The 16341-nt window shown below is 36.6% G+C and overlaps 1 protein-coding gene across 1 annotated transcript in view; it reads right to left on the bottom strand.

Moving 5' to 3' along the window:
- The window catches only part of CACNA2D3 (calcium voltage-gated channel auxiliary subunit alpha2delta 3), a 2619084-nt gene that overhangs the window by 551767 nt on the left and 2050976 nt on the right, over positions 1-16341 (bottom strand). The window contains exon 22 of the mRNA XM_044078472.1: positions 15294-15356. Coding sequence (XP_043934407.1) covers positions 15294-15356 — 63 coding nt within the window. The remainder of the gene's footprint in view (positions 1-15293; positions 15357-16341) is intronic.

The raw sequence follows: 16341 nt of genomic DNA, 5'->3' as shown, positions 1-16341 counted from the left end.
TGCCCTAAAAATTACATATTTTTAACTTTTGATGTAGTTGAACTATTTAATGTTATCCCACATGGTATAGGCCTCAAATGGTTTCATGATTGTTTTATGTGAATGTACCAATCTTAGCAGCAACAAAATTAATGTGCTGGATTTTTGTATGGAAATAGTTTTGAGATATAACTTTGTGTTTTTGGAGGGCCAATATTTTCAGCAAGTAAAAGGAGTAGCAATGGGGGACTCATATGCCCCCATTTTCACTAATATTATTCTCCTACAATGGGAAAGGCAAATTTAATTCAAGCGTTTTTTGGATAAACCATGGAAGATTTATCTCCTATTTTTGGATGATATTTTTATTGTGTGGGACAGGCCTGAGAATGAGATTAATGGTTTTGTTGATTATATCAATAGTACCACTCCTTTCTTAAGGTTCATACATGCTTATAATTGTGGCAATATTAACTTTCTAGATGTCACACTTACTAAAGATTATATATAGGAAGGTTTGGTCAGTTCTATTTATAGGAATCTCACCTATAGTAACAGCTTACTACACTTTGATAGCAACCATCCTATGCATCAAAAAATGGGTATGGCTAAGGGCCAGTATATCCATACAGCTAGAATGGTTTCCAAGCATGAAACCTTTTTATCCGAATGTCAAAAATTAGGAAGGATGTTGCAAGCAAGAGGATATCCTTGTGATAAGGTTTCTTCAGTGTGTAAAGGTGTCATGGATATGAGGGCCTCAGGTGAAATTGTACCCTTAATAAAATCTTCTCCTAGGTCTGTTTCTGACATAGTAAAAGTTGTTAATATTTTGACTAATGAACAACATTTAGCCTTTGTAACAGGATATAATGTAGTGGCGCCCCAAATTAGAAATATTTTGTTTAAAAATTGGAATATTTTTTCCTGTTTTAAAGATGCTACAAATAAGATTGGGAGTAAACCTGTGATGGTGTACAGAAGAGGCAGGACAATCAAACAATATTTAGAGCAGAATTCAGTTCACTACGAGCTGAGTCAGAGTTATAGAAAGCCTGGGATGTTTAAATGTGGGCTCTGTAACCAGTGTAAGGAAATCTTTTTAGGAAACCACTGGTGGTGAACAATAGATTAATAAAATCTAAGTCTTTTATAACTGCAATACCCAAGAAGTGGCATATGTCACTCTATGGCAAAAATGTCAGCATTTTATATAGATAAAACACAGAGAAAATTTAGGAAGTGCATATATGAACATGTCATACATATTAAAAAGATAAAATTGGGGAATGCATTGGTAAAGCATTTGGTGGACTATCCCAATCATCATTTTTTTTTGTTATAGAACACATACCAAAAGACCCTGGGGGGGGGGGGCATGGGAAGATTTGATAGAGGAGAAGGAGTTAAGATGGCAACTTCGATTAAATGCCACAGCCTCCCTGATCTAAATGATAATTTATCTATAGGTAGTTTTCTGAGGCTGAGACTTATATGGTGTGACATTGGTTTGTTTGACAAACATGTTTGTATATTACTATGTTATTTTTTATTGAATGTTTTGAAAAGTGATTAGGTATTGTGCACAACTCATATAATTTGTATTTTTCTAGAAAAAATGTGTTTATTGGCATAGAGTGGTCATATGATTAAATAGGGGCATGGTATTTAAAGAAGGTGAAAATGGTAAAATGTGATTCTGAGGAAGTTTATGACGAAAGTGCTCAATCCTGTGTGTTAACCATTTCACATTTTTGTGTTCATGTGGATTAAAACAATTTTAACTTCAACTATTGTGGACTTGGACTGCCTGTTCTTGGACTGGACTTTTGTTTTTGTTCACATTCCTACTTCTCGCTCTCACTTTTTTAATTTCTCTAAATCTTTTGGGTTTCTAATACAAGGATGGGAATGGCCTCCATTCCTAAGTCAAAGTATGATAAAAATTCATCAAATTAGTATTGTTTCAATCTTTAACGTCACCCAGAAGTGCTCTACACAGCACCCGCAATGTGCCCAGTAATGACTCCTTTTGTAAATTGTGTGGAGTTACAAGTATTGGTAACATATCTAAATATGCTTGTAGATTCTTTTTTATAAGACCCGTTGCTCCTACTACTTTTCGAATTGTCTGGGCATCTTTCTTCAACATTGCTCTCTTTTCTGCCTGCAAATCCTGATATTTTATAACTTTATGCCTCTCTGTATGCAAGACACTCTAGTCACTGGGTGTGGTGATTTCAATGATCAGTGCTATGTTTGTCTTCTTTTCATGGACCACTATATCTAGTTTTCTAGCATCTTGTGAACCGTAATGGGTGACCTCATGTGATGCAAACTTCATCATTTTCTATGATGCTTTGTGGCTCATGTTTTCAGTGTTTTTCAGCCACTTCAGTACCATAATGTTTGCACAGTCCTCAGTGCAACAGTCTTGCCACATTATTATGCCTTTCAGTATACAGTCCCTTCTGCCATTAGTATCTCACAACCAGCGACGAGGTGTGCAATTGTTTTCCAATTCTTTTTTACAAAACCTACATTTGTCTGTTTCTCCGACATATTCAATGGACTTTGTAAATCAATATGTACATAGCCCGCTATCTTGGGCCACCAATATTAACTCTTCATCTCTTGGTTTGAATTAATCTGTCCTTAACCATTCCTGAATTCGATCCAGATCAACATGAGGTTCTTCCAGAAGATTTATGCTTGCAACTATATCTATGCATTTTCCACATTTCTTGCCTTCTCATCTGATCTTTCACCTTATATTCTTACTTTTATTTTTTGGCACATTCAGTTGCTGCCTTTTTTTATCTACTTCTGGTTTCATTTCCATTCCTGCTTGACACTGATATGGTTCTGCTAGACTAGGCATGGAAGTCAGCTGAGATTTATTCTCCTCTTGTTTCAAAACATTCACTACATTTTGGTCTTCTGAGGTCAACAGATATGTGTGCAGTCCCATGACTGCAGATCTATACATGTAATCAATTTCAAGGAGGCCTATACTGCCTTCAAAATGGGGAATATATAATTTTGGTATGCACTAATTTTTATAAATCATTTAGTGAGCATGAAGCATCCCTCTTGTTCTTCTGTCTAATCTATCGAACACATTTTGGGGCCAATCAGTTTCTCCAAAACTTTAAGTTAAGACAGGAAGAGCAAATTGATTTATAGCTTGAATTGTGTGCCTAGATGCCAATGCTGTTTTCAGGATTAATTTAAGTCTTCTGAAATATTCTTTACTAAATTTTATTCACATTTGTTCATGTTTTATTGTTGATCCTTCATTAAGTCCCAAAAATATATACACCCCTCTTGCTCAAGTTCTTTTAGATCACATTCTTGTACCACTGGTGTTTTCTTGATGCTGCAGTTGTCCTGCTTTGAAGGTTGCTTTTGCACATTTATCAAGACCAAATGACATTCTTATAGCATGTGAAAAAGTTTTGACAACTTGCAGTTATGCTTTCATTTACGCATCTCATGAGCTTTACAGTTTTAAATCAATGAAGAGAAGATGAGAGGTTTTCACACTCTGCTGTTTTCTAGGAGCCAAATTATAGCTATGGCCTAAGCTGTTAAGTAGACAGCTTAATGGGTTAAGGGAAAAACATAATAGCAGTGGTGACAGACAGTCACCCTGGAATATCCCCCGCTGAATTTTTATTCCAGGAATAATAATTTGTCCTTTATTATGGTTTAATTGTAAAGTGGTCTGCCACTGTTTCATAGTCACTGTAATGTAGTCGATCAGTGTAGGGTGTATCTTATAGATTTTTAAGCACTCTTTTATCCATGAATGTGGGATACTATCAAATGCTTTTTTTAGTCAATCCATGCCATACTTAAATTCTTCCCCTTTTTACAGTTCTCCACTATGACTTTATTTAACAACAAATTATCCTTTCTTCCATATGACTTTCTTTTGTTGACCATTTGCTCTAGTGCCATAATTGAGTTTTCTTCTAAATGACTATAAACTTTGTCAGCATCAATTCCTGTGTATAGTTTAAACATCGTCAGAAGGCAAGTTATTGTTATATAATTTTTAGGGTAGCTTGCAGGTCTACCCTTAAGTAGGAGCATTGTTTTTCCTGTTGTTAGCCAGGTTGGTGTCTGTTTGGGGTGTGCATACAAATAGTTCTTACTCATGGCTAAATCTTGGTACAAAGATGTTAATACTTTTAACCATAAGTTAGGTATCTGGGCCTGGTGTTTTCCAGATAGTGGTTTTCTTAACTTTGTTTCAGTCTCTCTGGCTGTTGCTTTATCCCATTTCATATCCTGTACCTTTGAACTTCTTATTCTTTCTTTTACTTCTTCTATCCATTTAGCAGCTTTGTTATGTTCCACGGGATCTTCATAAATACTTTGACAAAATATATCTATTTCTTCTTTTTTAGGTGGTCTCTCAATTCATTTTAACCTTTTTCCCAATTCTCTAAAAAACGTTTTGGGTCATCAATAAATTGCTTATTTTGTACATTTCCTTTATATTTATCTGCATATTTTCTAAGTTTTTCCACCTGTGGTGAGATTTTTAGTTTATTTCCAGTAGTGTATGATAGATCCTGACCTGTTCTAATTTTGCGCATAGCCTTTATCACATCTATCTTTCTAAGTATTTTTGCTGATTTGTTCCCTCTTCTATACTCCTCCAACAGTGACACTTCTTGTCTCAGTTGCTTTATAGTTTTCTCTATTCAGTACTTCCATGATGGTATTCTATTTCTCCCATTCCTTTCCCTCACTACCCTGTGTTCTTCTGGCAGAACTTTATTAATTATCAATTTACCTGCACAATAATATATCCTGTTTACTTCTATCATATCGCCTGGATCTCTATGGACATGATTGTGTTCATTTGTTTTATCAAACGTTTACATTTTGGGGTTTTAATGACCTTCTGCAGTCTATTTTTTCATTGATCTTAATTTGCCTATCCATCTGTACCAAATCAAGCAACTCTTCACTTAGTTCATTTTCTTGTAACCTGAGGATATGATTTTTGTTTTCCATTTCCTGCGGGCATTCTATATAAAGTTCCATAGCATCTACTTCTTTTAGGTGGGCTTCTTTCTTTCATTGCAGGCTGTTTCTGGAGGCAGTAGAGCTGGAAGTTCTCATTTCTTCTGCCTTTAAGATCTTGTAGACTGGTGAGCAAGTTGTTGCTGGCATCCCTTATGAATGTTGTCTGATTACTGCCTTCTTTATCAGTTTTTTTTTTTGCCTTGCAACCTGAAGCTGGAAGAATGCCACTGATGCCATCTTCTTTGCTACTGCAACTGCTTTCTTAGCCTCTCTGTTTGCCAGGTAGTATTCCTTCTTACCCTGTTCCATTTTTTATACCTCCCACTTTTCCCTGCACTTGTACTTTCTCTTGATGTCTTCCTGGACTTTTGCATTCCACCACCAGCTTTCCTTTGGTACCTGGCTTAGCTGCTTATCTATCACACACTGCTCACGTGCTGTTTTGAGTCAGTGAATTTCTTCTTCAACTCTACATAATTTCTGTTCTTCCAGAGGTGCTAGAGCCCTGAGTAATTCTTTGAACTCATTTGCTTTCCTCTCCAGTTTACTTCCAGTTCTTCAGCCATGTCTCTGTTGACATTAGAGCCTGTTCTGACCACTGCTTACAGCTAATTGTGGCAACCAGTGGTTTATGCTGAGGGTAAATGTTTGTAGAGTTTATATGTTAATACTAAGCTAACTGCCCTTGTAGGCCATTTTGTGCCTATTCAACATCCCATCTGAGAATCAAACCTTGCACCTTGTGTTTGTAAGGTAAACACTTTAACCATTATGCCACCCTTACTGGGGATGACTTTGCAATCACTGAGTTTATCCCAGTGCCATTTCCTCACTAGCAGACGTCTACCTGAGTTGCATGTTGACCACTCCTGTATGTTATCATCTGACTGCTCTCTTGCTGGGCCATATGTTGACCAGCATAAAGACATAAGTCTAGAATGGCCTATCCCTCTTTATTCCTGTTGCCCACCCTTGTGAACCTAGGCCTGTTCAAATATGCACATTCAGGTCTCCTATTGTCAACACCATCTCATATTGTTTTGCTTTATCTAATAGTTCCTGCAACTGCTGTTTGAATTCACTATTTTCCTGGCTATCACAACTCTGATGTGAGTCATAGACTGACATTATGAATTCTGCCCTATCCTTACATTGGTGACTGATTGCCATGAGTCTGCTACTAATTCTGATGACATCCTTCATTGTCTTCTGAAGCCTCTCCCTCTCAACAATTTTCACACCATTTCTAGTCTGTGTAGTCAGGCTTTGCTGCAATGCCATTCCACACTATGTCCTGGATACACAGGCTGTCCTGCCTCCTCCTCAGAGACAACATGAAAACTTCATATAGGCATTGGCTAAAGACCAAAATCAAACCTTGTACCTTGTGCATGGGAGTCACAGACCTTAACCATTATGCGAACTGTGAAAGCAAACAAAAAGTCATAATTCAGCACAGTTTCTTTTTTATTCTGCTGAAACCTGTAGTCAGATGTGCTAAGCACTGAATGAAAATAAAAGTGCCTACAACCAGAAATAACACCTGAGTGTGGAAGAACGTTGAGCGAGGCAGACTGAGAAAGACAGATGTGTCTGTTTTGTTGTTTGTGTTTTGCTTCTTGCAGTACATGGACATTCACACAGAGTACGGCCAATCATCCTGAGTTGACATTTTTTTTTTTTTGAAAATCAGATAGTTCTGAATTTCAGTTCAGACTGGAGACAGAGATGTTCTCAGGTGCACAATATTTCATTCTAATGTTGACTCTGTCCTCCCATACCATTGCTCTAGTAATCATCTTATGTAATTTTGCTTGCCTACCTATAATGAAGTTAATAGAGGAGTTGGGATGAGGATGCCTCTTCATGAGGTTAATTGGCATGGGATGCTGTAGTATTCACTGCCAAGCTGCAGATACTTTCATCTTCCTTTGTTTAATAATTATTATTCTTCTGGACAGAATGCAAAAATAATGGAAGGAAGATAAAACAATCAGACAGTTTTTAAATGTTGCTCCTGTTCACTTAAAAATTAATACAATAGCAGGCTGCATCAGTATTTTCTAACAAACACAATTATGAAGCTTTAACATAAAGCTGGCATTATTCTGGCTTGGGCTGCTGTTGCATTCTGCTGAAGTGTTGCAGATACTTTCCAGTCTTTATTGAATCATTTTTCAGGACAAGTCCAAAAATACTGAGAGATTCACACACCCTAACTGGTTAAAATGGCACTATAGCAACTGTATAGGAAATAAATGAATTAAGTTAGGTTTGGGAACCTCTTGGTCCCCAGAAAGCATATGGATTTAGATGGTGTGAGGTGCATTTTAAGAGAATTTTTCAGCCTTTTGATCCAGTGATTTGCAAGAACAAAATTCATAAGGTAAGAAATTCAATCTTATGTATTTCTTGTATGTGTTGTCAAGGTCTTAATGTCCAAAGCTCACTAAATAATAGTTTACAATTAACTGAGAAGACAGATATTTATGAGGATACATAAATCTTATCTGTAAACAGTGCCTAATTTCTTATCCCCCTCTGCCCCCCCCCCCCAAATAAAAAGAGCTATGTTCTGTGTATTTCCCTGGTGTTAGATTGGGATGGAAGTGAAGGTACAAATGGCCCCAGCCATATACTGTGTCTCTTGCCATAGATACATACATATATACAACATGCCACTTCACCCATTTCCCCAAATATAGCCACCTTCATTTTTACTCTTTTAACACTAGGCTGGGTTGAAACTGAGAAAAACAAAATACAAGTAAAACACAATAAAGCATTTAAACCTAACCAGAGCTGAGGACTGTGAAATGACAAAATGGAAATGCTTCTCACTGCTCTACTGAGCACTTGTTTTCCCACTCTACTCAGCCAATCCCCAAAGACAGTCACTTATCATATGCCATGCTGATATCTGTGGTGGAAAGTGAAATAATTTTGGCCAAATTGTTGGTCTTAAGTACAATCCAACTCCCCTCACACACATACATGCATAAGCAAAAGCCATTGCCATACTAACTGAACGCTGATTTCAGCATATAGAATACATAGTGCAGCACTACTCCTGCCATGCCAGATCAGTGACTGTAACAGAAATCAAACAACAGCAAAGGTAACCCAGTTTTCTCCACAGATGAACTCTACACCCACTGATTACAGCCACTTTATTGACTGTGCACATGCCACATGTGTGAATGTGATTAAAAATAATAATGGACACAGTAACTCAAAATTAGTTTCACATAAACACACAGTAATGGCAGTAAGGTAGTCCTTCTCACTAAATACAAATGCAAACTAGCCCTGCAAATCCAGATTAGTAACCAACATCTTAATTCAGTTATTCCCTATACAGCTGTTACAGTCCAGTAGTTCATTTATGTCTAAATCACTTATCTGCATTTACATCAGCAAAGGATAAGAGTGTCAACTACTTTCATCTACTGATAGCTACCAGTGAGTCACTTAACACTTCAACATCTACTTGTGTTAAAAATGTCAGTCCTGTAATATATTTCAGATAAGATCCACACAAGCAATAGCCACACATTAAAGTATTTCAAGTTATTTCACACAGATCACATTAGTCATTAAAATGCCAGAATAATGAAAACAAACATCAGCAGTTAAGTCATCTTCCTTCACAAACAGCCATAGCAAGTATAGCTGTTTTATGTACATTTCTGATATTTATTTTTATTTATTTATTTGACATATGTTAACCAGATTAGTCCTTCTGAGCCAATTGCCCATTTTCAGTGGAGACCCAAGGAGAAAAGCTCCAGAATTACAAAAAGAAAAAGATAACATAGTAGGGGAATATACAAAACCCAAGAAAAACAAGGCAGCAATACAACATAAACAAAAATTACATATGCAGTAATCAGGTGAAAGAAATAACTGTAATAAAAATGAAAAAATAAAGTAATACAACTAGTACATGTAAGTATTGACAATATTGACATATCTTTCCCAAGTAGCATAATATAGTATTGTCAAGTGAGCAGATTAGTCATTTAATTATTAGATTTATACAGGTAGTGAAAAGGAAAAGATGAAAATGCAAATTATGCAGGATTTAGGCAAGGACAAGCTTTTGAGCTCAGAAAGTACTGCTTGACTTCAGTTTTAAAACAGCTGGAACTAGTGATGCTACGAATGTGAGGTGGTAGCCTATTCCACGCAAGGGACACAGTGTTTATAGAGGAGTTTACCATAAAATTTGTTGGGTTTATAGATATCAAGAAAAGGTGCTGATCAGAACTACGAAGAGACCAGGTTGTGGTATAATTGGATACTAAGGTAGAGAATGATGGTCAGGCCAGCAGTTTGTTGAGTAGGGAGTGTGTCAGCTGCAGCTGGGCAAGTAGTAAGAGCTGGGGGAATTCCAGCCATTGAAGCTATTTCAGGCAAGGCAATGATAGGATTTGTAAGGCAGGTTAAAGGTGAATCTGGCTATGTTATTGTAAGCTTGCTCTAGTTTGGAGAGAAGGTTTGACTGGAGGTGAGTTAGGATAGGGGAGGCATAGAGGGGGACATGGAAGAGGTAGGCTTGGGCAAGGGTGGGTTTGGAGCTGAGAGCAAGACATTTCTTATTCCTGTAGAGAAGACCCAGTTTCTGGTTAGTTTGTTTGATACAGTGTTGGATATGGATGTCAAATTTGAGTTGGTCATTGATTATTGGACCCAGTAGCTTAGTGTGAGGCTCAGCTTTGATGTGAGTGTTATCTACAAAAGAAATAGTAAATGTGGATTTAAGGTGGTGGAGAGTTTTGAGAGAAATAATAGGAGTACAGTTTTTTTGGAGTTGAGTATAAGTTGATGCTCTGTGAACCAGTTTTCCATTGATGAGAAGGAGTTTTGGGTGATAGAAAGAAGTTTGGAGATGTTATCAGCACAAGAGATAAGAGTAGAGTCATTGTCATACTGTATGAGGGAGGAGGTGTTGCAGGAGGAGTAAAGATGTTGAATAGGAGGGGTCCAAGGATTGAACCTTGAGGGACAGCAGTTTGGATATGTAGGAAATGGAAGCAAGCAGACTGCCATCTGACAGACTGGAGCCTATTTGATAGATAACTTGAAAACCATTGAATAGTAGAGAGGGAGATATTAAGGTCAGTAAACTTAGTAAGTAGCTTGGAATGGGAGACAGTATCAAAAGCTTTAGAGAAGTCATAAAAGAGGCAAGGCACGAGGAGTTTTTTTTCCCTGGCTTCAGCAACAGTATGAGTGAAGGACAGGACAGTGGACATGTTGTGGTGTGGCCTAAAGGCATGTTGAGTGGGGGTGGGGGGGTCAGAAGATTTTCATTAATAAGGTGAGTTAAAAGCTGAATGTGAATACATTTTTCAAGGAATTTGGATAGAGGAGATAGAATGGCAATGGGTCTGATATCTAGCTCCTATAAAACTAATAGTAACAGGTTTTGCGTTAGCATACATTTTCTAAGGGGTATAAAGTCTGAAACTGAAATGCCTCATTATTTAGTGAAATCAACCCTCAACCATTTGCCAGAAAAAAAAATCCAATCCCAAACTAGGGACAGTTAATAACATAGTTCTCAGTTTCTCTGCTCAAAAAGTAGGGCCAAAACCAAAATAATAATGAAGGGACAAAGTCATAACTCTTAAATATTTAACTAATTTGTTTAATAGTTAATAGAATAACAGGCTTTGAATCAATGTGAATTTTCTGAACAATAAAAAGTAAGAAACTCTAATGCCTTGGACTACTGAGCAAGTGTAATCTTCACTGATTTCCTAGAAATAAAATTACAAGGGACAGACCAAAGACATGAGGCAAATCTAGGGAAAATTGTGGGGTGTGAATATCCAGCTGCCTGGAAATTAAGAAGAGTGCATCATTTTGCTAGTAAGGTGTTGCTGCTTTAAGCATGATATCTAGAGTAATAAAGAGAGCAGTCAGAAAAGTGCCCCTGGCTGATTACAGGACTACACAACCACTGATGTGTGGGTTATGCCTGAGGCAAGCCATATAAAAATCATCTTCAGTTATTCTCGAGCACCGCTTCGTTAGAACAGGGATATCCACACAGAGTATTTGTAACATTGTTTCAGGGAATCTAGCAGGGCATTACACTTACAACATGCTCCCTTCACAGGCTGTTTTCTTCTCCACTGTGAGACTGAGTTTAGAATTGGAATGATATGTATTACTATACAATCATAGGTTTGTGGGCCATTTTAAGCCTAACCAATTTCCTGTTTTCTGTTCAAAATTACCTATCCCATTTGGTTATAGATTGGTCTAACCCATCCCATGGTTGACAATTATATAGTACCCCAATAAGAACAACTGGGATTATAGCACAGATAATTTATGGGGACCAGTACATGGGATAAAGCATTTAGGGACTGCATCTGTTCATTAGTAGTTCAGGGGACAGTGCTGGGGTAAATTTTCTTTTTCACATCCATAAATCTAAGTTGTGCTTGAAAATGGACAGGGATGAACTTTGTTTAATATGGATGCAGAGCCTGTTCCATAGCAGCAGCATCCTCAGTGAAATATACCTGTCCCTCCAAACTGTTCTGTTGATGTTGCACAAGAGGTTTGGATCCCTAGGCCAAGCATTTCTGATGACATTTGACTTGCTGATATGCAATAAATCCATTATCAATGAGAAGAAGGATGTCTTGTATTCCAGATGGAGGTCATTTCTTGGTAGTCTGTAGGATACAGAGTATAGTGACAGGGCTTTGAGTCGGTCCATTTAGGTTAGGTTGTTTAGGCCTTGTATCCTTTTATTAAGGTATCTCTGTGGACATTCCAGTTGTTGCATGTGCCTGCATGGATGCATACCAAAGGGGACATTATATTCAATGATTGGCCTAATGATGGTTGAGTAAGGGGGAGAATGACATATCTAGATCTAGCCACAACCCCTTTGTTTATAAGATGTGCAATACAGAAGGACTCACATACAACAATAGACATATGTTGGTCAAAATTTAGGTCACTGTCCACATAAATTCCCAAATCCCAAACAACTGGGAAAACTTTTAGGGACATATTGTCATTGCACTATTTCCTTGAAGTAGATGACTTCCCAAGGATATAACATCTCTGTGCTATTTTTATTTTGAAGTCATTCTACTCTATTGTTTAAAACTTATCTATCACAAGATTATGTGCAAAAGGACTGGACCTGTGAGCCTGCAGAATCCTGAAACATACACAAGGATGGCAATAAGCCACATAGAATACATTGTCTGGTACCCAAAAATGAGTGGAATGAAACAGCTACCTAAATTAGTACTATACTATGATGCATTCTGAAACAGTAACATTAGAAAAGAAGACAAAAAGAAAATAGAAGAACAAGGAAGAGATGTAGAGCACTTTTTCACACAGACAGGGCTTGTGATAGGATAAGAAAGAGATGCCCTGATAAATTCCCTAAAGTACCTATATGCAACTAAAAGGACATCTAACTGCACCCCTTCTGATAACTTCCCCGTCACAGCTCAACCTTCCTTTTCTATAATATGGAACACTACCTTTCATAATGAGCACACTAATGGGGAAAAGGTTGAAAACATACCAATCACTTCATGTAGGAATCTTTATAGCAGGTGTAAAATGCGTTATCTTTCAAAAATGTTATTTAAATGAATTAATATGAATAATTATTAAATATGGACAGTTGTTATAAAAAAATCGTAATAAATGTGTGACTGACATTTTCAATGTGGAATAGCGAAGATCATAGAATTGTAGCTCTCAACTTACCTACTCCAAATGTGCAAATGTACTTTTCCGAAAGTGGAACAAATGGACAAAATGTGGTGTATTTATTAAACATGAGAAACTTTACTGAGGAATCTCACTCCCACAGCATGGTTAATAGCTGTTTCATCATACTCATAAAAAGTTATAGGACTCAATATTATTTACAATGCATACTTTGTTAAAGAAATTCTTAACACCCTTTCAAACTTCCTGATTCATTACACAATAATCAGGGACAATGATAAAAATTACAAAATGAGACAAAAGTCCAAAATTGGGGAAAATTGTTAAATATTACTCTAATCCACTTAAAAATAATACAAGAAACAGGTTTTGCATCAATATGCATTATCTGAATTAAAAAGTATGAAACTCCTAATGTCAGTTATTATTAACTGACTGTAATCCTCCATCCTTTACCAGAAAAATCAAACAATTTAAGACAGATATGGCAGAAATATGTGACAAACAGGGACTTTCTGAAAAATGAATGACAGTTAACAGGTATGACCCCTTCAGTGTGAAACGCTGAACGTTTAAGACTTAAAATAAAGAGCGTTCCTCATACAGAGGTGTTGACTTGAAAAGGGGAACGTTACTTTAGGTACAGACCAAGTTCGTAAGTATGGTCTCCATTCTGTTACCTTTCTTGTGCATTCCACATTCTACATTCTAACTTACTGTGGCCATAAGGTTAATAATTCACTTATTATTAGCAAAAAAAGTGAAACAATAGTCAGAAATCCAGGTCTGGTTACTAACTTCTCTCAACACAGAGCTTTCTTTTTCTACAGCTGCTTTCACATGGTTCCGTATCACTGGTTGCATGAAAAAAAAATTAAAATGTAAGCAGTTAAAAATAAGTGCACCGATTGGCATTTCATGTGTATAGCTACTCATATTGTACCTCCTTTTTTTCTTAACAATAAAAGGAATAAATCACAACACTGATATACTGCTGTCCACTTGCAATGATTGCTCTCAGTTGAATCAGGTAGCAGACACTTGTAAATGTACTGACAGTGCTACAGTACAGTACATGTGCATATGACAAAATAAAGATGATTTAATTCTTGTATTGTGGACAGCTTGATGGGCCTCCTGAAGGCATGGGCCCTTGGTAGCTGCCTGGAACACCCTTATTATAATCTGCGACTGCTTCTGGGCAAATACAAAAATAATAGGAGGGGACAAAACAATCAGGCACAGTTTTTAAATATAGCTTTAATTCATTTAAAAAAGTTAATATAACAGCAGATTGCATCAATGTTTATTTTCTGAACAATAGGAAATATGAAACTATTCACACCTCTGTAATTATGGATTGCAGTCATCAGTAATTTCCCAGAAATTCAAACATTTTGTGAGAGGAGGACATGGCAAAAATATAAGACAAATTCAGGGATAGCTGAGCTGTATGAATGACTGTGTGTATATTTGCAATGTAAATATATTACAAGGATTACCTTTCTCATATTTGCAGCTTCCTTTGTTACACCGAGTGAGGCAAATGCCTACAGCTTTTTAATGAATACTGGGTTAGGATATGAAACATAACTGTACTTTTAACATACACATCTTCTTTCATTCTCTTCTATTAGTTATTTAGCATGAATTAGTTTAAGAGAAAGAGTTATATCTAAATTTATTAGTGTTAAAAAGAAAAAAAAACATGCAGTTTAGCTCATCAGTTGCTTCATTTGCCTTGACGTATGACCGTCACATCTCATGCTTATAGAAACCTTGGCCTTGCTCCGTAGATTATAACTCTACAGGAGTCACAAATAACATTTAATGAAAAAGTGCAACAGACACGTGCAATATGCAAGTGCCTGGGGCTGAAAAAAATATTTTTTTACCATGCTGGTTGCCAGAAGGCAAAATGTAGTATGGGATATCTGAAGCAGTGAGATGACTGAAAGTCTGCATATGAACTTGGAGAATGAAAATGAACATAGGGAAAAGGTGAGACTACATAGAAGTAGAAGTTGAGTATGTGAAGAAGGGCACATGGGACTCTAGAATATAAAAAGATGAAGTGAAAGAGGTGACAAGTATCATAGAGAAATGTAAGACATTTAAGAACCAGAAGGAAGAAATTACAAAATGGAAGTAACTCGAGTGTCATGATGCTCTGGATGTTGAGTTAGCAAGTAAAAGAAACTGCATGTGAATGAAATTTTTGACTTCATATCATTTGTAGGGACTTTAATTTTGTCACCAGGTTGCCTCTTTACATTAATTCAACCCTTTGGGACTCTGAGTGGCTAGTGTTATTTTTCTATTTTAGCAGCCCATTTTTTTTTCTTAATATTCATTCCAGTTCCATAGCGCACTCCAGTACTGACTGATACTGTTGTCCAACATTCCTTTTTAAGAGATTTGCAAAACAGGTCTGCTCACTGACTCCTTCTGTTTTTGAGAATAGTTTTCTCAAAAGTAATCACGCTGCCACAATTCAGATTTCATAGGCAATGTATTCTCTGAATAATTAATTGGAATGTCTTACTCACCTCATAGTAGTTTTCAGAGACCAAAATAAATCCATTGTTGTCTATCAAGTAGCAATTTATGTTCTAGGATGAAAAAAAAAGATATTTGTTTAGAATATGAAGTAATATTTAAAAATCAGTACAGACAGTTATCTTGTAAACAGCATTCTAAGAATCGGTGTCAATAAATTCAGTATCTAAGCAGGTAGCACTTTTGTTTGCTAAAACTGTTAGAATGACACAATTATATGTAAATACATATGCACAATAACAAAATCACAGCCACCAAATACTGCATGAGGTAGTTTTAACGTGCTTAAGGAAGAATTTATTTTCTTTGAACATAGTATATGAAAGCCACTGAAACGGTTAGTGTTGAAAATCTAACTTTTTATCTTTCTGTTTTTGTAATATTGCTCATAGTGACAACAGTGGCAATGAGAAATGGAAAGCCTAGCAACTTTGAACATTTTCCAGTATGGCAAAATAATACACATTTGGATGTCCTAATTTTAATCACTGCACTGCCCACTTTTCACATGCATTGTAGCAACATATGGCTTTAGATTACAAAATATAAATTAAAAGGATGCATGGTATTTATCCCATATCTATGTAACTGTTAACCAGTATGGTTATTATATCACGGTCCAAAATGACACTCCATTCAGGCTAGTAGGCAACCAATGACACATCTTATGGATGCACAGGATAACCAAGATTGCTGCTAAGCTAAGTTACTTCATCCTTGTGCAGTCTCCATCTAAGCAACCACGTAAGATGAATTCCTAGGTAATCCACAGCCATAAATTCAATGCTAATAAATGAATTAACATCCCAGCCCTTCCTGCTTCTGTAGGAATATGTGATGTTGTTTAGGTAGTAGTGGTAGTCAGTGGTTAGCTGTCTGCCTTGCAGTTTAAGGCTCAGGAGTTTAGTCCTGACCTCTAGTGACTGTCTGCATTTAATGAGCATGTTCTTATGACTAAATATATTTTGTCTTGACAATTCAGTTGTTTCCATTTGTTTAATATGCTGTTTAATTGACTAGAGTAAATTCTTTATATAG

The sequence above is a fragment of the Protopterus annectens genome, chromosome 7.part1 (genome assembly GCF_019279795.1).
Source record: "Protopterus annectens isolate FY-2018-M chromosome 7.part1, PAN1.0, whole genome shotgun sequence".
Lineage (NCBI taxonomy): Eukaryota > Metazoa > Chordata > Ceratodontiformes > Protopteridae > Protopterus > Protopterus annectens.
The sequence above is the reverse complement of the archived record's forward strand: the minus strand, read 5'-3'. Positions and strand labels throughout refer to the sequence as shown.